General features: G+C 34.9%; 1 protein-coding gene across 4 annotated transcripts in view; it reads right to left on the reverse strand.

Moving 5' to 3' along the window:
• LOC150107959 (prominin-1-A-like) overlaps window positions 1-24,131 on the reverse strand; it is a 566,181-nt gene that overhangs the window by 16,139 nt on the left and 525,911 nt on the right. For all 4 annotated transcript variants that reach the window (XM_090390573.1, XM_090390570.1, XM_090390571.1 and 1 more), the window contains 2 exons: window positions 22,825-22,914; window positions 11,608-11,729 (listed from right to left, as the gene is read on the reverse strand). In XM_090390573.1, the coding sequence (XP_090246699.1) occupies window positions 11,608-11,729; window positions 22,825-22,914 (212 nt within the window). The remainder of the gene's footprint in view (window positions 1-11,607; window positions 11,730-22,824; window positions 22,915-24,131) is intronic.

The raw sequence follows: 24,131 nt of genomic DNA on the forward strand, positions 1-24,131 counted from the left end.
AATGATGGGCGAGCACCTGTTGTCATGTATTCACTCTTGGAGAACTGAGTAGCCTGAGCTTCAGGAACTCTCGCACTAGATGACGAGGTAGATTGATGACTTGTATCATTCCATCTGTTTTTGGGGTGATGTATACACCCTCTATAATTAGCAGGGTGAGGACCCCCACAATTAGCGCACTTAGCCGGGGTGGATTTTGGCTTGGTGCAGGTGTTTGTGGGGTGATTCTCGCCACATTTTAGGCATTTGAACTGAGCTTTGCATAGCTTCTGGGCATGGCCAAATTTTTGGCATCGGTGGCACTGCCCAGAAGATGATTTCTTTCTCAATGGTTCTGGGGTGATTTTGAGTCCACAGATTGATTTTAAATTATGTCTTTGTAAATGTTATGAATTTCTACTAAAACTAAAGGCATAGGTGTCTTATTTGATCTAAACATTCTAGTAACCTTTATGGGGGGTAGTTCCTGTAGGTTAAGGTCAGCAACTATTTCATCAGTGTCAATATCCTCGGAGACTCCACGTAAGACTACTTTCAGATTTTTTTCGGAGGCAAGTGAAAATGTGTGATATTGGGTTCCTCTAGTGTCCAGTTCCTTTGTAAGATTTCTATAGTCAGCCACCGTGGTGGGCTGGATACGTATTCCCTCGTCTGAATTTTTAGCAGACGTGTAACGAATCTGTGAATTAGCCATGATGGTTCTGAGTAATGACCATCTCTGCTTTTCCCTTAGGATAATCGGTGGCACCTTTTCATTGGGGGAAGCAGAGGGATCTGAAATGGGAACATCCTCGTCCATACCAACAACATTTGTTGACTCAGCAGCAAGAATTTTTCTCTTCTTACGTGCGTGGGTTTCTTCTTGACCAGAAGGATTAGAGGTAGAGACAACTAGATTGAGTTTTTCCTCCATTTGAGGGGAGTCTTCATTTTCCTCAGCATCAACTTCAGGTGAGGAATACAAATTTAAGTAGCCGGGCCAATCCCGTTCAAACTTTTTGAGGAGCTTTTTAATAAAACTGAGTGCTAGCTATTTATCGAGTGACTCGATAATAGTGTCGGGGTCAATCATACTAGTGGGCCATGTCAGCTTGAACTTCTTTTGGAGTTTATCAGTGAGTTCAAGAGCTGGCTCTTTATCGAGCAAGTCAGTGAATACGTCTAGGTCAGGTACGCTCATATCGATTTAACTTCGTATGTGCGTTAATAAAATATCCCGCAGGTCTGAAGACCTGCCAGCAGAAATTTTTGTAAAATATCCCACAGCCGCAAAGGACTGCCTGCAATATCAAGCATAGGCGTGTCAACCAGCAATAAGATGTTAAAGTACAACAACAATGGCGATACGAATGGTAGTAGGCCTAGCGTATCGTCTTTGTGAAGTCAGTTGACTTACCTGTACCTGGATAAACCAGTATGGGAAATAAAATACCTGTTTATGGCAGCAGCAAATTGATATTACTAAAGAATAAACATAAATCTCTAAAAACTTATCAGTCAAATTCACAATTCACCATCAAAAATACACGACACGAAACACTAACACGCGAGCCGCCATCTTAATTCCAAGCCATATATGTTTAAATAATTAATGCAGAAGTCATATATTTCTTATATGTAAGTAATAAAAAGGTGTATCACCTTGTTTGCTTACACCTGGATGAAGAATTAAACAAGAACATAATTTATTGTAAAATTCAATTTACTTTGTAACCAAGTTAAAAAAAAAAAAAAAAAAAAAAAAAAAAAAAAAAAAAAATTCTATAGCTATTTATGATCCAGAGTATTTTAATAATAAGGTGATATACCTTTTTACTACTTGCATATGGGAAACATAATGAATTTAAAATTAATTTTCATATTTTCCTGCGTCACTGATGGCATTTGCTAATGTTCACCTATGGACTTGCTTGCTTGCTGCCAGGGGAATAGAGCGGTTCTGATCAGTGGCTTTTCACTGAGTGGAGTCACCACTGAGTTTCCTGTAATTGAGTGATGAGTTTGAGACTTAATGAATTAAATGATCCTTTGGGTTGTTCATTGAGGTTGGATGATCTGATAGATCACTCTAGTTTTTGGAGAAGGCCAACATTTAAACAGCCTTTGGGCCTGCTTCCTTCCTGGAAAGAGACTCTGCTTGGTAATGTTCTTGTGTAGAGGCTTAAGTGCTGTGAGGACATTATGTTGGAGGTTTAATGGATTTTTTACAACACTCAAAAAGAATTAAAATAGAATTTAATACTTCTTATATTTCGTCCTAGTCACTAGGACATCTATGGGGATTACAAAGACAATTAATGTAACATGCACACAAAAACTTACAATACTAAGCCGTTTTCTAACTTTATCTTTATCTCTTTATCTCTCTTTAACACTTTATCTCTCTTAGAAAACGTTTTTCCCTCTGACATCTTTGATCTCTTTTCCTTCACCATCAACTCTGGGTATTTCGCTTGGAATAAAAAAATCTACAAGCAGATAGAGGGAACCGCCATGGACTCCCCCCCCTCTCACCCCCCTGCCAATTTTTATATGGAAGATTTCGAAAAACGAGCCATAGACTCAGCCCCACTCAAACCTTCTATCTGGCTAAGATATGTAGATGATATGTTCTCTATTTGGCCTCATGGCTCGGACACGTTAGACTCCTTCCTCGGTCATCTCAATAGCCTACATCTAAGAATCCAGTTTACTATGGAAAAGGAAAAGAACAATTGTTTACCCTTCCTAGACACCTTAGTCACGCGCCTGCCTAATGATACACTTGCCTTCACTGTATACAGAAAACCCACACACACAGGCAGATACATTCACAAACTCTCCCACCACCACCCCTCACAACAATATGGCATCATTAAAATCCTTACCAAGAGAGCCCACAATCTTTGTTCCAGTGGAACTGCCCTCACTAATGAGCTTAACCACATACACAGAACTTTCCTCTCCAATGGCTACAGCGAACACAGCATCAAAAAAATAATCAATTCCTCCCCCATTCCCCATCCCTCTCGTCAACAAGAATTTAAAAATGCCATCACCATACCCTACATCCGTGGCACTTCGGAAAAAATAGCCAAGATACTAAAAAAGTATAACCTACACACGGCATATAAGCCCCACCGCAAACTGGCTACCCTTATCCGTTCTATGAAAGATCAGCTCCCTCCTCTCTCTCTGCCTGGAGTTTACAAAGTACCCTGTTCCTGTAAGCTTGCGTACTTTGGACAGACAGGCAGATCAGCATCCATCCGCCTGGAGGAACACAAGTCGTACATCGTTAAACATAACTATGGCCATTCAGGCTTGGCTGACCATGTTTTGGACACCACCCACAGAGTATCATGGAAGAAAACCACCATGCTCCACCACAGCAAATTCAAGAAAGAGAGACTTTTCTTAGAAGCAGCAGCAGCTCTCAGAAACCAACCAAATCTTAACAAATACGGTTGCATTAAGCTTCTGAAGATTTGGGAAACAGTCATCACCAGAGGTCCCACCTTACATTCCAGGCCACCTACTACTGCCCTTAGAGGGTGCTCCACCTAGATAGGACTTTATTGTGACCCACGTGGTTGGGCTTAGTATTGTAAGTTTTTGTGTGCATGTTACATTAATTGTCTTTGTAATCCCCGTAGATGTCCTAGTGACTAGGACGAAATATAGGAAGTATTAAATTCTATTTTAATTCTTTTTGAGTGTTGTAAAAAATCCATTAAACCTCCAACATAATGCTTGGTAGTGTGTTTTTGTCTATTATGGAGTAATGCCACCACTAAGTTCCCCAGAGTGATAAATTTAGTAGTGATCGTGTAGATCACTCAGTTTTTGAAGAGTATCCCTGCACTTTAACATTTCTCAATAAAGGTCAAAACAGTCTGGGTAGCAACCCTTCCTTTAATGCATATCCAAAGGTGTGCTTTGCATTATGGGATATAAAGGCAATCAATGTGAAATGATCAGACTATATACAAGTAGCCTAGTCATGATCACTCACAAACTTTATATGCTTCACTTGGATTAAGGATTAAATAAGAATATAAATTCTTAGCAAATTTCATTTACTTTGTAACTAAAGAGGGAAAAAAAACTTTCTAAAAGCCTGAAATCAATCCAAGCATTATGATATTAGATTATAATGAGAAAAAATATTTAATAGAATAACAGTGATCAATGACTGTCCAGCTTTCCAGATGAACTCTTTAAAAACATTTCATCAAAATTTTCTTTAGTGGATTCTGAAAAAATATGGGGACCAACAAATTGAGTTTATCTGTGTATAAATTCTCAGATGCAGTGTTAAGAGCAGATGATGAACTGAATGCAACTATAAAATGTGTTAAACTTGGAAAAAAACAGGATGCTAGAAAATGATGCCCCCTCCCCCCCCCAAGATGATATCAGTATAAGAAAGCTTACTAAAATAAAGAGCCAAAAGGCTTCAGTTCGGTGATGGAAAATTACATAAGCAAAGTGGATATTAGTTCCAGCATTATTTCAAAGCCGAATATAGAAACTATGAAAGTTTCGTAAGTTCACCAGAGAGTTTGTGGGAATACATTCCACACTAAGGCAACTCAGGGATGCTGAGGAATGTATTCCTGCAAGCTCTCTGGTCAACTTAAGAAAGTTTACCATTTTTCAAAACCAAATATACATCCAATTCTCCATTTACAAATAAATTGGTTCCAGAAAAAATCGTGTAAAAAAGAATACAGTGCAAATGAAAAAATAGAAGAATGGTTCCAGTTGTGAAAACCTGATATGAACAATGAGTTATTTTCAAACAAAACACACACAAACATATATACATACATACATATATATACATACATACACATACATACATACATACACATACATATACATACATATATGCATCTCTTAGTCACTAATAAAACAGAAATTCGAAAAGGTCCAAATACACCAGTGCATATGGTTATTAATTAAATTTTATTCGCTGTCACTTTCTGACAGTAGCAGCATTCTTTTGTGTGAGCCTGGAATTAAATCACTTCAACCTCTCTTGAAACACTTTGGCTGTCCTGTTCATACTGCAATGGCAAAACGTTTTCTTCAGTAAAAGGAACTAAATTAGCACTAATTTCCAATAATTCTGAAGGTTGATTTTTTTTATCATGAACTCTGTAATTTATTGTTGAGATCTCCTGTTTTAACTAGATCTTTATATAATTCTTCATATCGCACCATGCATGACTTCAGGTCATGTTTAAACTGTTCAGCTCGTTCAGTATTTGGATTATATGTAAGAAAACGACTCTATAATTTTACTAGCCATTTGAAGCCCTTCTTTAATTAATCCTGCAGTGAGTAGAATCTCTTATCACTTTTTGCTTTTTCATTGAGATTCTCAAGGGCAGCTTCTATTATTTCATCATTACTAACAGCCTTGTCAACCATCAATTCTTCAATATCTGCAGACGAAAAATCATCAAATCCTTTTCTGCCAACTGCATGTGCTAATCTGATGATATTGGGATATTCAGTTGTATGCAAAGATACAGGGTTTTACTTTTTTACACATTCTGGCCAAGTAGCTTTCCAGCATGCATTTAAAGTTGATGGTTTCAATTCTGATAATTCCAACTTAGCAAATTTGATGATCCAAAATAGAAAATTTCTTCCTCACATCAATAACTGTATAAATTATCCTTATCTAGTTAATCCAAAATGAATTGGAATGTTCTTCTTATGTAGTAAGTTTTGAAACATAAATAAGCGATCGCACCCTGGTCTAGTGGTTGTATTAGATGGCAGAAAACAAAATTCCACATTTGGGTGTTCTAAAACAGGATGGACAGGCACATTGTCTATAATCAATAAAACTTTAAAGTCCAGATTTCTTTCCATCAAGTAGCGTTTAACTTCTGGAACAAAACATTGATGGAACCATTCATTAAAAATTTCTTTTGTAACCCAACCTTTTTTTATTTGTCTTCTAGTGCACTGGTAACATGTTAAAATCCACACCTTTCAATGCTCACAGCCTTAGGTATAGATTAATGAGTAATGGTTTTAATATATAATCTCCTGAAGCATTGCTGCAAAATAATAGTCGCACAATCCTTAGCTGCTTTAAAGCTACCAACACTTTTTATGATTTCGCTATATAAGTTCTCCTTGGCATTTTTTTTTTTTTTTTTGAAAAAGGCTGGTCTCATCTACCTTACAAACTTGACCAGGAGTGTAGCCACCATTTTCAATAATTTTGGACAGTTTTGAAAGAAATTCCTTAGCTACCAGCTCATCTGCAGATGCAGCTTCTCCTTTTTGCTTGCAGAAAAATCACAATTGTTGTTCAAACAACAACTGTGATGCTGGCTCCTTTTCCTGAATCTGGACTTTAAAGTTTTATTGATTATAGATAATATTTCCATTTAAAGGTATTCCTTTTTGTGAGCAGTAAGTGAGAAGATGTGAAAGAGTTACTAGTGCATGCAAAAAAGACGAGCGAGAAAGTAAAAGTTGCGAGTCTGTTACCATAGTATGATAGAGGCAAACTGAGATGGAGAGAGTTGATCACGAATGAGTCAGTGCACAGATTGTGCAGGAAGAATGGTGTGGAGTGAGTTTGATGGAAGGAAGGATTTATTTATATAAGGTGGGTGGCCTGCATCTAAATGGATTTGGTGTCCAAAGTCTTGAGAAAGTGTTGTTCAGTGAAAGTACAAGTCAGGGAAAGTAGAATGTTTGGGGGAATGTTCAAACTGCAGCAAGGGGTCTTCTACAGTTACTGTATTTTGCTGAATCTTTTTTCTATATATTTCATGAAGTCCTTGAGAGTAGGACAAAACTAGTTATGCCTTTTTAAAGCAATATGTAAAGTTGCACTTTTTTTTTTTTTTTTTTTTTTGCATTTCTCTAGCCATAACTCAAGAAGGCCCATAAAACATGATAGCCTTTTTTTTTCATTGCTATAAAACAATAAAAAAAAAAAGAAGGCTATAATATACCATGGAATTTCTTGACTATCTAGAACAGTATTATAAAATATATACACGTTTACACAAGAATATTATTTAATTTGCCAAATATTTCAGTCTGAATATTACGGACCATCTTCAGTGTCTACATAGGAATAGTTTAAAAAAAAAAAAAAAAAAACAAGGTGGAATACGAACGATTGATCATTCACAAATAGAACGAGCCACGTGATGTCATATCGCTAAGTATTAAAAGAGTAAACATTTTATTTTTTGTTGTTTTCGCCAGGGAACCAGGGCGAACAGCGAAAAGTCAGCTACTGGAACAAATCTGAAAACAAACCCCAACTCAACATCACCAGAGTTAAAGATCGGTACTATCAATGTGAGAAGCCTGAATGGCAAAGAAATGGAGCTAGCTGAGGAATTAGATAAGTACCAGATCGACATAATAGGGGTGACTGAAACAAAAAAGACCAAAACTGGTGAGATCTTTCTAACAAATAAATACAAAATGTTATATTCAGGCAATGACAATCAAGGAAAAGAAGGAGTAGCCATAGTATTCAACACAAAATGCGAGGCTAATCTTCTTGAATGGCAGGCAGTCTCAAGTAGAGTAATGTGGGCAAATATTGGAATGGGGAATTGAACAATGAGACTTATTTGTGCCTATGGTCCCACAGAAGGTTCTACTAAGGTAGAAGTGGAGGAATTTTTTGACTCTCTAGAAAAAGCAACTGACACAATGAAAAAGGAAAAGTTGGTCCTTGTTGGGGATCTAAACAGCAGAGTAGGAAATGATTGTGAGACATACAAAAATATTTTGAGAAAATTTGGAGAAAAGAGCAAAGCTAATAATAATGGCAAATATCTGTTGGATTTCTGCTCAGGACATGGACTGGTTATTACTAACACCATGTTCCAACATAAAAATGTGCACAAATTCACATGGAGGGAAGAGGCTAGGAATAAGAAAAGTCTCATTGACTATGTTATTGTTGATAGTAATGTCTTCTCCCTGGTGCAGGACACCAGAGTGTACAGAGGATTTGAAATTGGAAGTGATCACTATTTAGTCTTGAGCAGGATAAAATTGAATTTCATATTGAAAAGAATAACATGTAAGAAAGTTTTAAAGCGAATAAAAGTTGAGCAGCTCTCAAATGTGAATTGTAGACTAAAATACAGAAAGATTATTGAAAAGAAAATGAAAGAGTTTGAGAACAGGAATCATACCTTGGAGATTCAGTGGCAAATTCTGAAGAAAACATTGATTGATTCTGCCAGAGAGGCATGTGGTGAGGTTGTGTGCAAGGATAAAAAAATCAGAACTCCCTGGTGGACACAGGAAGTTAAAGAGGCAGTGAAGGAAAAGAAGAAAGCATATCAAAAGTTCCTGGCAAATAAGTCAGCTTTTACTCTTACAGAATACAGAGACAAATGTAAGAAAGCTAAACAGTGTGTAAAACTAGCTAAACAAAAGTCATGGGAGGACTTTGGCAAGAATATAGAAAATAAATATGAAGAAGGTGGCAAAATATTCTGGAGGTTGTTGAAGAAGCTTAGGAATGGAGGAAAGAGTGCTGTTAAAGGAGTTAGAGATGATAAAGGTGACATGAAAACAGGAGAAAAAGATATCCTTGAAGTATGGAGTAATTACTTTGAAAAACTGCTAAATTAAACAAGCAGTGATGACAGCACAGTGATAAAAAACACTGACCAGGCATGCAGTCAGGAATACATATCCATACTTGAAGTAGAAAAAGCCATCAAAGGCTTGAAATGTGGAAAGGCAGCAGGAGTAGATGATATTCGACCAGAAATGCTGAAGTATGGTGGTATAAAAGTCTTACAGTGGCTGCACTGCATAGTCCAGAAAGCCTGGACAGAGGGACGAATTCCCGATGATTGGAGTAGAGCTCTCATAGTACCCATATATAAAAAGGGGAATAAAACTGAATGTGAGAATTTCAGAGGTATTTCCCTACTGAGTGTTCCTGGCAAGATCTATGCCAGTATACTTGAGAAACGGTTGAGAAGAATTGTGGAAGAAAAGCTTGGTGAAGAACAGGCTGGATTCAGGCCAAATAGAGGCTAAGGATCAGATCTTCACTTTACGACAAATAGTCGAGAAAGCATGGGAATATAACAAAGATCTGTATTTAAGTTTTGTCGATTTGGAAAAGGCATATGACAAGGTGCCAAGAGAGAAGCTATTTGAAATGCTACAGTTATATGGTGTCAATGGGGCATTATATCAAGCAATACTTAGTCTTTATTTGAGTTGTAAGTCAGCAGTTAGAATTGAAGGAAGTACAGGAAGATGGTTTAATGTTAAATCTGGTGTGAGACAAGGATGTACATTATCCCCTCTGTTATTCATTATCTATATGGATCACATTATGAAGGAAAGTGGTATTAAACCTGATATCAAAATTGGAGATGTTAATGTCAGCTCTTTGCTTTATGTGGATGATGTTATACTTCTAAATAAATCCGCTACAAGTCTGCAAGATTCTCTGACTAAATTGAATAGCTGTTGTAATAGATATGGTATGAAGGTCAGCAATAAAAAGACAAAGACAATGAAAATAGGCAGAATCATTGAAAATGTCAACTGTGTTGTGAATGGAGAATCTGTGGAACAAGTAAAACATTTCAGCTACTTAGGCACAATTTTTACTGAAGATGGTAAATTAAATATAGAAATAGACAACAGAATCAGCAAAGCTGGTATGGTGGGAAGTGAATTGAATAAATTCATATGGAATAAGAGAGAAATTAGTTGGAACACTAAATTAGCTGTATACAAGACAGTGTTCAAACCAGTTTTAACTTATGGATCTGAGAGCTGGGTCAGAAGTAAAACACTTGACCAAAGACTAGAGACTGCAGATATGAGAGTCCTGAGAAAGATTAGAGGCGTGAACAGATGGCATCAATGGCAATATCATATTAAAAATGAGGATATTAGGAAAGAACTTGACATTGTCAGCATCCAGGAATGCATTAGCAGAGCTAATCTCAGGTAGTATGGTCACTTAAATAGAATGGGAGAGGAAAGATTAGCAAAACAAGTGTTCTCTGCCAGGTTGGCAGAAAAACAACCCAGAGGAAGACCAAGATATAGGTGCATTGATACGGTACAAAGTGCCTTAGACGATAGAAATATAAGATCTGATAATGTTGGAGTCTTGACAAGTAACAGACTGATTTGGAGGAAAATTGTAGATAAGTTAGTAATGATGTAATTTTTTCATGTAGTACTGCATTATCCTGTACACTCCTTGAAGGTACATAGCAGGAATTTGATGATGAACATTTTTTTTATTTTTTTTTATTTTTTTTTTATCAGAGTCATGATTAGATTAAAGATATTAATTCAGAAATTCTTGTAATAATCTTAAATAACATTAGACTAATATATGAAATTAAAAAAAAAATTAATTAATGTGTTATCCTGATTAAACTTTCCCAAATGTTTGATACAGATATACAGTCATTATGATTCAAGTTAGGACGCTGAAGTAAAGCCTCCACACTTTCTTTAAATAAACGTTCAAATTTATAGCGACATCTGTGTAGGAGGCGAGTCTTGGACCAAAGGATGTTGTGGCTTTTTTCTATTCCGTGCTGAGCTAATCCAGATTTCTCGGATTTGTTGTGTTGAATGGATGAATGATTCTCTTGAATTCTTTTTTCTATAGAAAAAAGAATTCAAAGTAGGAAAGATTACAGTTACATGGAACTTAATACACACCAGGTAGAGACAAGGTTGAGTGTTTATCTTTAGAACAATGAAAATAGGTGGATAATTTGTTAATAGGTGTATAAGTGGCTGTTAAATCATATTTCTTCAGAATTCTGAATTAATATCTTTAATTTAATCATGACTCTGATAAAAAATGTTTACTCTTTTAATACTTAGCGATATGACATCACGCAGCTCATTCTATTTGTGAATGATCAATTGTTCGTATTCCACCTTGTTCTTTTTTTAAAACTATTCCTATGTAGCCACTGAAGATGGTCTGTAATATTCAGACTGAAATATTTGGCAAATTAAATAATATTCTTGTGTAAACATGTATATATTTTATAATCCTAATGTCACAAGTATCTTTAAAGAATCAGAACAGTATTAGTATGAAACATTATATAATGAAGGAATACTTACAGTATGCAATGTCAAATACAGTATTTGATATTACAGTTATTATATTCCAGTAATAAACTAGTGGCTATTCAATTTGTTTATTATGCCATTTTTTTTTATATTCTTTATCTGTTTATTATTATTATGCAGGAATTTTGGTTTATGTGCAAGTAATGAGTTACAAGTGATGCATTTTTTTTAGTTCTAAATTTACACAATCTGTTGGAACAATTTTGATATCAACTACATCATAAATAACGGCAATAAATACTTCATAATTATGTCTTTTACTTATATACACAAATTACTAATTAGTTATGCAACATACTAAAAATAATTCAGCCATGCTGCAAAATACAATATGAAGACTAACAATCTGCTTTTATTATTTAAAATAAGTTAAGTATAATTCTGTTTTTAATTTAAATTTTCAATAAATTCAACAATCTTTGAATTTATTGAAAATAGGCGCTCTGGCATATAAATGGTTATAAAAATTATACTTACGAGTCCACTAGAGGGCCAGGATATGGGTCAATACGCCTATATAAAACAGCCAGAACAACAGCCACTATTATTCCTGGAATGCAAACCATTATACACCAACCCAAGCTTGCCCAAAATCCATTCTAAACATTTTCAAAAAGAAATGAAAATTACATTAATCCTTTCATAACAAAATTTTTAACTGCTTAATGCATTTTCTATTTTCAAAGAAATACTTAACAAATCAAACACACATATATATAACATGAATGCAAGTTATATATGATATACTTGTGCTTACACTTTGTCAAACAAAATAAACAGATGTAAGTGGAATGACAATGATAAAATACAATAATAGAAAAAATATTTACATATGGAAAACTTAATATTTAATGCTTGCAGAATTTTCAGCTAGGTTTTTAGCAACTGTCAATGCATACAGATAAAGAGATGAAGAAATTAGAACACTTAAAATGCAAGCATGCAACAATATATGCTATTCATTACAAGAGGATAACTCCATCTACAACTATCAGAATTCACATAAATAAATACATACATTTAAATAAGTTAATTAATGCAACACAGGAATGAGGAGTGTGGCTTAGGATGAATTCCTAAAACTGTAAAAGTTTAAGACAGCTCTTTCTGCTGAGGTTTGGTCTATGGATGAGAGTTTCACAACTTGGGACCTCATGTTGTAGGCATTAGTGAGACCTGGCTATCAGAAGCAGATATACTAATTAGTATTGAGCAGGATAAAATTGAATTTCATATTGAAAAGAATAACATGTAAGAAAGTTTTAAAGCGAATAAAAGTTGAGCAGCTCTCAGATGTGAACTGTAGACTAAAATACACAAAGATTATTGAAGAAAAAATAAGAGTTTGAGAACAGGAACAAAACCTTGGAGATTCAGTGGCAAGCCTTGAAGAAAACATTGACTGACTCAGCCAGAGAGGCATGTGGTGAGGTTGTCTGCAAGGATAAAAAAAAAATCAGAACTCCCTGGTGGACACAGGAAGTTAAAGAGGCAGTGAAGGAAAAGAAGAAAGCATATCAAAAGTTCCTGGCAAATAAGTCAGCTTGCACTCTTAGAGAATACAGAGACAAATTTAAGAAAGCTAAACACTGTGTAAAACTAGCTAAACAAAAGTCATGGGAGGACTTTCGCAAGAACATAGAAAATAAATATCAAAGACTGTGTTCAAACCAGTTTCAACTTATGGATCTGAGAGCTGGGTCAGAAGTAAAACACTTGACCAAAGACTAGAGACCACAGATATGATAATCCTGAGAAAGATTAGAGGTGTGAACAGATGGCATCAATGGCAATATCATATTAAAAATGAGGATATTAGGAAAGAACTTGACATTGTCAGCATCCAGGAATGCATTAGCAGAGCTAATCTCAGGTGGTATGGTCATTTAAACAGAACGGGCGAGGAAAGATTGGCAAAACAAGTGTTCTCTGCCAGGTTGGCAGGAAAACGACCCAGAGGAAGACCATGGTATAGGTGGATTGATACGGTACAAAGTGCCTTAGATGACAGAAATATAAGATCTGACAATATTGGAGTCTTGACAAGTAACAAACTGACCGGAAGAAAATTGTAGATAGAAAGTTAATAATGATGTAAATTTTTCATGTAGTACTATCATATCCTGTACACCCCTTGAGGATACATGGCAGGAATTTGATGATGATGACTATTGGCATGGATAAAAAGATGTCTAACTGACAGATATCAAAAAGTTGTATAAGGTGGTATGAATTTGCAAAATTCAAGGTAACGAGTGGTGTGCATTAAGGATCAGTCCTTGGTCCATTGTCATTCAATTTGTACATTGGGAAGGATATGACATGTGATACAACAGCTTTTGCTGATGATGCAAAGATATGTAGCATAATCACGCTACATATCTTTGCATCATCAGCAATAATAATAATAATGCTGATATGCAGTATTTCTAGAATTATTTGAATAGGCTGGAATTGTGGGCATGTGAAAATGGCTATCATTTTACAATATTAATAAATGTAAAGTCATGCACATGGTGTGATTGGATATCCAATGTCGTATTATATTAGTTGGATTATGCTTGTAAAAGAAAGAATAACTCTACTCAATGCAGATGGTATGCATGTGACTGATGCAGAAATGATTGTGAGATGAGATTTGATGAAGAAATTGATGATGCCAGTGATCTTGGAGTTTTAGTAGATACGAAGTTAAAGTTCAAGGATCATATAACAAAAATTGTAAACGCAACTTGGAGAATTATGGAATGCTGAAATGAATTTTGACATGTAAAGATTAGGAATAAGATATTTTGACTTTACAAAGGCCCTGATAAAACCTCACTTGGAGTATTGCATGCAGGTCTGGTCTCCTGGTTTCTGTGATGATTCTGATACAGGAGAGAGAGAGAGTGCAAAGGAGAGTGTCAAAAATGATATTAGGATTGTGGAATGCAGATTATGAAGATATTAAGAATATGTAGGCTGCAGCCACTAGCAAACAGGAGAAAGAAGGGTGATATGATTGAGACTTACAAACTTCTGAAATGATTATACAGAATTTCAGTAGATGGAATTTTTCATTTTATGGAGGATGGGGAAAGGACGCAAGGGGGATCCATGGAAGCTGAGAAGAATGCTGTCGAGAAGAGGATTTAGATTTTTCTCTCATAGAGTAGTGCATGATTGGAATGGATTCCTGTTGGATGTTGTGTGCGCAAGTAGCGTGAATGAACTCAAGAACAGGTATGAAAGCTGGTGCAAATAGTATGGCCTCCTTCTATGAGTTTCTGACTCCCCGGAGGTCGCTCTTAATAATAATAATGATAATCTTTCAAGTAGAATATAACTTCTGTGCAAAACTTTGGTTTCATCTAAGTCAATTCTATATCTAGTGAATAAGGCATGGCTGGTTCAAGACAAATCTGAACTAAACAATCCATCTACCCATAATAACAAGGTCACATGGATAAGGAATTCTGTAAACTCCAGGATGAGAATTTTTTCACTTGTTATTATGGGCAGACAGGGCTGGTTGGGTCAGGTTCACTGTGAAGAACACCAAGATTATATTCTATTTTATGAGTGAGTAGTTTGGTTTTGCCAGCCATGCCTTATTCATTAGACATAGAATTCACTAGAATAAAACTAAATTCTTACACAATAATTTCAAGTAGAAATTATTTTCTACCTGAAAGATTATAGAAATAAAGTTGTGAAGCCTATATCTACAAACCAAACCTCAATAGGAATGACTGTCTTAAACATTCACAATTTTTGTAATTCATCTTAAACCATACTCCTCATTCCTGCATTTCATGGATTATTACTTATTTAAATTTATTTATTTGAATTCTAACTTTGAATCCATTCACGTTAGCCCTCTCTAATAACCTGAAAAATTCCTCTGCTTCTTCCCTACCAGAACTTAAATGCCTTTGACACACATAGGTGCAAGTTTCATTGTCCAATTTTTCATTTTGAAGTGTACCCACATTATAACTTGAAAGTGCTTGATGTTGAAGAAGTTTGTATTTTCTGTTGAAAACTAAGCAAATCCATTTCTTATTCATTAGTGCCTGATCATGATATGATGCATATGACAAGACAAAAAGAGGTGAGATACTTCTAAATAACTTTATGCTAATTAATTAGAAGAATCTCCCTATTTTGCCTTCATCTTGGTAAAACTATTATGCTAACATGGTATTTCTGTGTTTCCTCAGGTGGCTTCACCTATTTTCCATTGATGCTTGTAATCAAATCTGATTTTGAAATATGATTTTAAAGTTGTTTAAGTGCGTGACTTTTTCATTGTTCATCCTGGTTTCCCAATAAAAACACCAATGATCTTCATTAATCACATGACACCCTAGCCAGCACAACATTTGTTCATGTTGTATATCTATCAAATTACTATTATTAGTTATCTAATTGGATAATAAAGGAAAGAAGATGGACTAGATATTTGTAACTTTGCTGACCAACTTATATTCTGTAGTCACAAATTTCCCCAGGTAGATGGGGATAGAGCATTAGTTACAAGCCTCATTTGATTCTTTTTGTATTTTTATAGCTCTGTAGGGAAATCTCATCTCAATTATCTACTTTATGTTCCTCTGTTGCATGACCATGCTTTCCTAAATAGTGTGCTTCAGATTTTATTTTACAACAGCAATAGTGTATGACTATCTTTATACCTACTTTAACATCAAACCATCTTCTCATGCATTTCCTTTAACATACAAGCAAAATATTGCTTTGCATCACATTCCATTATAGTTTTTGAATTTTTCCAAGTTTTCACATATACCTTTTCAGGATCAACCATCCTCAGATGTAGAGTTATATTGTGGTCCTATGATTTCTTCACTATTTCTGTTAAAGAAAAAAATGGTCTTCAGAACCACATTTTGTATAAGCTGCTTATTCATCAACTGTGTCTTCAATAATTTTATTAGTTTTCTCACTATGTATGCATCATTCTTTCCATAGACATCAGGAGAACAAGTCCTTCTATAATTCTTAGATTGCATTACTTTATAAAAGAGAAAGAAGATATCAAACAATCAGAGAATCTATTAAAATCATTATCCAAGATTATCAATAATATGATTATGCCTACTTTATGCAGTGTGATTAATGTAAAACTCCTATACCTTTATATCTGAGCATCTCATATCACCTAATCTACCTGCATTTTTGACATTTCAGGCTTCTTTAAACCTCCCTCATTTGCTCCCACACACACACACACACACACACACACACACACACACACACACACTTTCAGTACTGAAATACTGTGCAGATTGCATTATCCTGGATATTTTCTATCACATTTCTCTTGCTAAAGATATCACTATCAACAATAACATAGTATTCATGCTCATTCAGGATACAAGAGTGTACAGAGGATATGAAATTGGAAGTGATCCTCACTTAGTTTTAAGTAGCATAAAAACGAATATCACAGTGTAAAGAATAGCATGTAAAAAAGTTTTTAAAAAATTAAAGTCGAGCAGCTTTTACAGGTAAACTGTATACTTAACGGTAAAACCTTACTGAAGAAAGAGTGAAACAGTTCAAAAAAAACAAAAAAAAAACAAAGAGAGTCTCAGTTGCAAACTCTGAAGAAAACATGACTAATTCAGCTAGGGATGCATGTGGCAAAGTTGTCAGCAAGGACCACGGTGGACACAAGAAGTTAAAGAAGTAGACCAACAAAAGAAGAAAGCATACCAAAAGTTTCTAGCAAATAAGTTAGCAGATGCCCTAAAAGAATACAGATAAAAATGTAAGAAAGCTAAGCTATGTGTAAGAGTAGCTACAAAAAAAAGTCATGGGAAGAATTCGGTAAGAATATAGAAGGTAAATATCAGAAATGTGACAAAATGTTCTGGAGACTATTGAAAAAACTTAGAAATGGAGGAAAGAGTACTATAAAAGGAATCAAAGATGATAAAGGTAACACAAAAACTGAAGACAAAGATATCCTAGATGTCTGGAATAATTACCTTGAAAGACTTAAAGCAGTGACAGAACCGTAGAAGAAAATTTTCAAGAGATATTTGATATAAAAGAAGCCATCAAAAAATTGAAATGTGGAAAAGCATCTGAAGCAGATGAAGCTGAATGTAAGAATTACAGAGGAATTTTTCTACTAAGTGTTCCAGGTAAGATTTAAGCAAGCATGTTTGAAAAGAGGTTGAGAAAAATTGTGGAAGAGAAAATTGGGAGAACAAGAAGATGGATTCAGGCCAAATAGAGGTTATTAAGATCAGATTTTCAATTTATGACAAACAGTTGAGAAATCACAGGAATACAACAAGAATCTGCACTTAAGTTTTGCAGATCTTGGAAAGGCATATGACAAGGTGCCACAGAAAAGCTTTTCAAAACATTACAAATATAAATTTACATGGGTAAATTGAGTACTATATAGATCAATATATAGTCTATATTCGAGTTATAAGTAAGCTGTTAGAACTGACGGAAATACTGGAAGATGGTTTGATGTAAAATCAGGTGTGAGACAAGGATGCATATTATGACCACTCTTATTCATCATCTATATGGATTACATTATGAAAGGAAGTGACATTAAACCTGACCTTAGCATTGGAGATTAACTTAGCTCATTGCTTTATGCAGATGATGATGTACTGTGTGACCACAGATGCCAGATCCCTGGCTGGCAGATTGCCAAGAAGAGTCAATTCATGTTGAAGGGGAGAAAGGAATAAGGAGATGTACTAATTCGTCACCAACACGTGCAATCACATGCTTTATACATAAAATTTTCTAACTGTTGTACAACCAAAATAGTTACCACTTTAAAAACTAAAATTTTCATAAAAGAAAAGCTAATTTTCCGACGTATAATAATGAACACTCATCCCAAGAAATGCATTGATTACCCTATTATTGGAATGGATTCACCTTCTGCCATGCGCAGAAGTGTCGAAGGGTCTCGCACCTGTGGTCGCACAGTACTCCTAAATACATCCAGTGCAAATCTACAGGATTCTCCAATTAAATTCAGTAACAGTTGTAACAAATTTGACATAAAAAAACAGCAATAAAAAGACCGAAACTATGAAAATATGCAGAAACACAGAAAACCTCAGCTATTTAGGCACAGTTTTTGATGAAGATGAGGAATTAAATTTGGAAATAGACAACAGAATAAACAAAGCTAGTATGTGGGGAGCTGCTAAGGTGATATGGCCACTTAAACAGAATGGGACAGGAAACGCTAGCAAAACAATTGTTTGATGCCAAAATCCAGGAAGAAGACCCATAGGAAGACCAAGGTATAGGTGGAGTGATTCAGTCAGAAGTGCCTTAGAGGAACAAAATGTTAGATACAACAATATTGGAGTGCTGACAAGTAACAGACTAATTTGGAAGAAAATTGTTGAATGGAAATTATTAATAATATAAACCTATTCATGTAGCTTGAACACCCCTTGAACACCCAGGGTATATATCAGGAAATTGATGATGATTTCTCTTACAAAATTACTCCAAATACTAAGCATATCATTATCTTCAATCTTTATATAAATTTTAAGTTCTGATTCTTTCTTCTTTCCTCCACATATTTAGTAGTTTTCAAAACGCTATCTTCATGGTATCTTCTATATTCCTGCTATGATTTATATTTAGTTGCTTACAAAAAAAAATTTTTTTTCTCCTTTGTATTCTCTGGGGGTAAATGCTATTAGGTAGGCACTTTTTATAAAATTTCTTCTTCTCTATAAATTCTACATAAAGCTAACCAACTCCACACCTGCTTTATTGACTATCAAGTTTCTATAGGTTTTGCTATTTACTTATTTAGATTTGTGTTTTGTTTGCCAACTATTTCATTTTTCCACCAGTAGTGTGAGTATTTGGGTGTGCAATATTGAAGGGCAAAGATTAAGTGAAGATAACCAAAGTTGCTCCAGAGCCAGAAAGGAAAACTCAGTGCTGTTTCTTCTATTTGTTTATAGAATCTCTTTCTCATCAGAAGTAAATTGTGTTGATTACAAAGTTGAATGATTAAATCAGAAGAAAGTCTTGTTTAAACAGAAACAATTCAGCAAATTCATGAAGACTGACAAATGCCAAGGCTTATCCATCTATATTACTTAAATTGATAATTATTTGAAATCTTCATGCATAGCACAACAGAATCTCACTACCACAAACTTGTATGGGGCCAGGAATAATTTGTTCTAGTGGAAAGTGGAACAATGTATTTTTTTAACATACCATTGTACCTATGGCACTTCAGTAGGGAATTTTCAGCAGTTGGTTACAGTGAGTAAGTTTATTATAATGAGAGACAACCATATTGTCTTAAAAACAAAGATGTTAAAACAACAGATATGTTAGTTTTCCACTGCAACTTTCAATTCGCTTTATGGAGTGGGGTAATATTTATAGCTCTTCAATCAGATACAATGTCAAGAGAATCTAATGAGGTTCTCATTATGAAAATTAATGTCTTGTTCATTTTTTGTTTCTATATCAAAACATGACTGGAGCCTATTTATTCCCATAATTTACTAAGTTTCAGACATAGTTTTCTCCTCTACATTTTCTTTCTCAGTTATGAAAATATCATTTAATTCACCACAATATATACAACAGATTATTAGTTTCATTTAAAACTAATATTTTTTCTTATGTAAATGTAGGCAGAATATTAATCTATCAGCTCTCAATTTCATTTGTTAAATACAGTTCCATGTACTGTATTTTTGTACTGCACTGTTTTAAAGGATCAATATATTTTTCCTTTTAGATATTAAGTATGCATAAATTTTTGTTTGTTTTCCAAATTCCTGGCCAAGAATTTTGTCTTTTAATATATATACCGCCCCTTCAAAGCTTCTGCCATCAATTCCTGCTTTAAAATATTTACTTTTTCTTCAAAAACTAAGATATTTAAGTGCGCAATTCAGTCCTTTCACCTCAAGCACAGTATCAATCACTGATCTTTCTAAAATGTGAAAATGAATGGCATATTTTCTGATGTGCTAAGTACTCTGATTTAGATATTAGCTATCCCCCATTATCCTAGACATTAATCAAAACAAGTTCTTTTAGTTGTTCTTACATATTACTGGCACAATTTTCTGAAGTCATAAAACTTGTATATTTGAAGATCATGTAACAAACTCAAACTTGTGTATATGCGCAAAAGAAGCCACCAAATTGAACTGTCCCCCCCCACCTCTTACCTAGGCAATTAAATGATGTTGATTAAGTACAACACAATGATTCATTTTATTTTAGCATGTCTAGCATTTCTACTGAGTCATTCAGTTTGGCATACTATCACATCAGTGCACACAAGCATCTATGTGGATACACCAGTGAACACCTAAATGCTCAATCTAATAAAACAGAAAAAGAAAGAAAAAAAGTGATAAACAGAGCTTCAACAAAGATGAATCTGTTTCATGTTCTGAAAGAATGAAAGAAAAATTAATGTGAAAATGATATTTAATTTTTCAGTGCCTCAGATAAATTCTCCTTTAGGCATGTACATTAGAACTGAATCTTTTAGATTGGATTTTTTTTTTTTAATACTTTTTCACAACTTTTTATAAAGCTGTCCTGGTTGATTAAGTGGAGTGTCTCCACTCTCCAACAGGTTTTGGGATTTGAAGCTCACTGAACATGGATGTTTATGAATGTCTTTTGGTACATGAATCATCACCTAGTATGAAACACACCCTCATTGGGGCCTGAAATGGGCTACTAAAACGTATTAACCTTTTGTAGATGGGACTGAAAAAACAAAAAAGTAAGATGCTACTTTTTTTTCCTTTTTTTTTTTTTAAAAAAGGTGAATCCAAATATGAAAGACAGTAACCTATAGCACACTACTATTAGTAATTGCAGGTGCGCTAACTATTAGATAATTGAGAAACCATGTGCTAGAGAACAAACAATGAATGTTTGACCCCTAATGAGCAGGTTAGTGGTCTCTCACTGGACAGTGAAATCAATCTTTATCTAAAGGCACAAACATCCATGTCCAGGAATGTGATTCAAACCCATTGCTACTTGGTTGGAAAGCAAAAATTTCATTCATATATCCAACCAAGGCTGACAATTTATTAATTCTTAAAATCTTATAGTGCAAAATACTAAACATTAATAAATCCTAGTGTTTAAGCTTATAAGTTGATTCTCCAGCATTATATATTTTTTTAAGGAAATTAATGTATTTGTTAATAAATAAACTTATTTACTTTTTATCCTATATTTCACCAAAGTCAAATCAGCATCATCAGGGAAAAATACACTTGAATTAGACACATGCATGCAGGCACACTTCAGTAACAAAGATGAAGAAACCAGAGAAACATGGGGGATCTAAAAAAACACAGCCCATTTTAAATCCAGTATACAAGACCTTGCACTCCACCACTGACTTAATGGTCAATTTTGCTGTCTCCACCTTATTCACAAATGTCCCAATTAAAGACACTTTGGCAATTTCCTCCTGATATCTCAGCCCTTTTTCAGTTCACTATGAACTCGTGCTATTTTGTTTAGCAAGGAAAATTCTACAAAAACAAATAGAGGGTACAGCCATCGTCTCGCCACCTAGCTAACTTTTTCATGGAAACATTTGAAAATAATGCCCTAAATTCCTCTGCTCTTAAAACCCACTATTTGGCATACTATGTGAATGATGTGTATGCAAGTTACAAGACATCCAAATGGATCCCTGACCTTCAAACAATCTAAAGAACCCCCCCCCCCCCTACACACAGGTAGATACATCCATTAACATTGACATCACCCTATCTCCCCCCCAACATTTTGGGACTATAAATCCTTAGTCCACCAGGCAAAATTAATTTGCTCAGATAACAGTGCACTCAATACAGAGCTCACCTACATAAAAACACTTTTTTTGGTTAATGGTTACACCTCCCACCAAATACAAAGAATTTTAACACCACACTGTTCCTACTGTTCCAAACATATTACAGCAAATCTATCACCATCCCCTATATCCATGGTGGCTCAGAAAAGGTGTCAAGATTTTAAAAGAGAACAATCTTGTGGTCATCACCTATAAACCACACAAAAAACTAGCAGCCCTTATCTACTCCCCCCCCCCCCAATGACTAGCTACAACCTTTGGATTTACCTGGAGTTTATCAGATACCCTGCAGTTGCAACCTTTCTTATTATGGAAAAACACAGCATGTATAACAGAACATCAAGATTACATCCAATTTCATCACTACGGCCGCCCTGGATTAGCAGACCATGCCCTGGATATCCAGCACAGAATCCATTGGAAAAAAAGCCACCTTACTCCACAGAAGTAAAGTCAAGTTCGAGAGGCTTTCCTTGGAATCAGCTGCAGCGCTTACCAATTATCCCAACTTAAACAAATATGGTTGTATCAGACTCCCCCCCTCATATGGGAAACCCTCATCTGCAAACAGTCAGCTAAACGATCAAGCATTCCCAACCGAAGCCAACAGATGAACTAATTGTAGGACTTTAGGTCTCCTGTATCTCTCTGGTTTCTTCATCTTTGTTTCTGAAGTGTGCCTGCATGCAAGTGTCTAATATAATATCCTATATTTCGGCAAAATATAGGATAATAAGTAAATAAGTTTATTTATTAACAAATACGTTAATTTCCTTAAAAGATATATGATTAATAAATATGATGGCATTGCTTACAAATGGTAGGATGATCTCACTGCATACTCCTATAACTGTGGAATTGAAGGCTCTGCTAACTGGCCCACACCTCCCAACTCCATTCTCAACCTAAAAAAAAAAAAATTCACTAATTTTAAATGAAAAATAAGAAGTATGTTTAAATTTTAAGTTGAAGCAAAATATACACATCCACAGATTTTGAATGTAATAACTCATTTTTAATGGGAAACTGATATTCAAGTTAGATAACCTGATAATTAAGTTTTAACATAACGGCTAATAAAATAAAAAGACAAGTATCTCTAAGATTATATATGGAGAGGATCATAATCAAAGAATAATCAGTTAGTAAGCAGCTAATTACAATACAAAGTACATGGGGAAGGCAGGGGAGAGAGAGTGCATATACTGCAATGATATTATTATAATAACAACGAGGCCATATTATTCACACCAGCTGACATAAATTGGAGAATATGGGATTGGATTATAAACTATTGGCATGGATTAGAAGATGGCTGACTGACAGATATCAAAAAGTGGTATATGTGGGGATGAACTTACAAAATTCAAAATAACCCAGTGGTGTGCATCCAGGATCAGTCCTTTGTCCATTGTTATTCAATCTCTACATTGAGATTGGGAAGGATATGTGACATACAGCTATTTGCTGATGATGCTAGAGAAAAATCTAGCCTTAACCCTCTTTTTGAAAGCTTTCATTCTCAACTTCCATGGATGCCTTTGCATCCTTTCCCCACCCTCCATAAAATGAAAAATTCCAACTACTGAAATTCTGAATAAGCCCTTCAGAAGTCTGAAAGTCTCAATCATATCACCTCTCTTTCTCCTGTTTGCTAGCATCTGCAGCTTAAAAATTCTCAATCTGTCTTCCACAATCCTGATATCAATTATCAGGATTGTGGAATACAGTTTGCACTCTCCCCACTATCAAAATAACCACAGAAACCAGAGATCAGACCTGCATGCAATAGTTCAAGTGAAGTCTTATCAAGGTCTTATAAAGAGACAAAATGACTTCCTTATCTTTACATGTCAAGATTCGTTTCAGCATTGCCATTATTCTCTGAGTTGTATTTACAATTTTGGCTATATGACCTTTGAACTTCATGTCTACTAAAACTCCAAGATCCATAGCCTCATTAGTTTCTTCAAGCATAATCCCACCAATATAATATGACATTGGATATCTAATTACGACAAAGTGCATGACTTTACATTTATTGACACTGAAATGACAAGATAACCATTTTCACATGCCCACAATTCTAGCCTATAGAAATCATCAAGTAGTACATATCAAT

The sequence above is a fragment of the Typopeltis vanoorti genome, chromosome 3 (genome assembly GCF_054136105.1).
Source record: "Typopeltis vanoorti isolate ZY-2024b chromosome 3, IOZ_Tvanoo_1.0, whole genome shotgun sequence".
Classification (NCBI taxonomy): domain Eukaryota; kingdom Metazoa; phylum Arthropoda; class Arachnida; order Uropygi; family Thelyphonidae; genus Typopeltis; species Typopeltis vanoorti.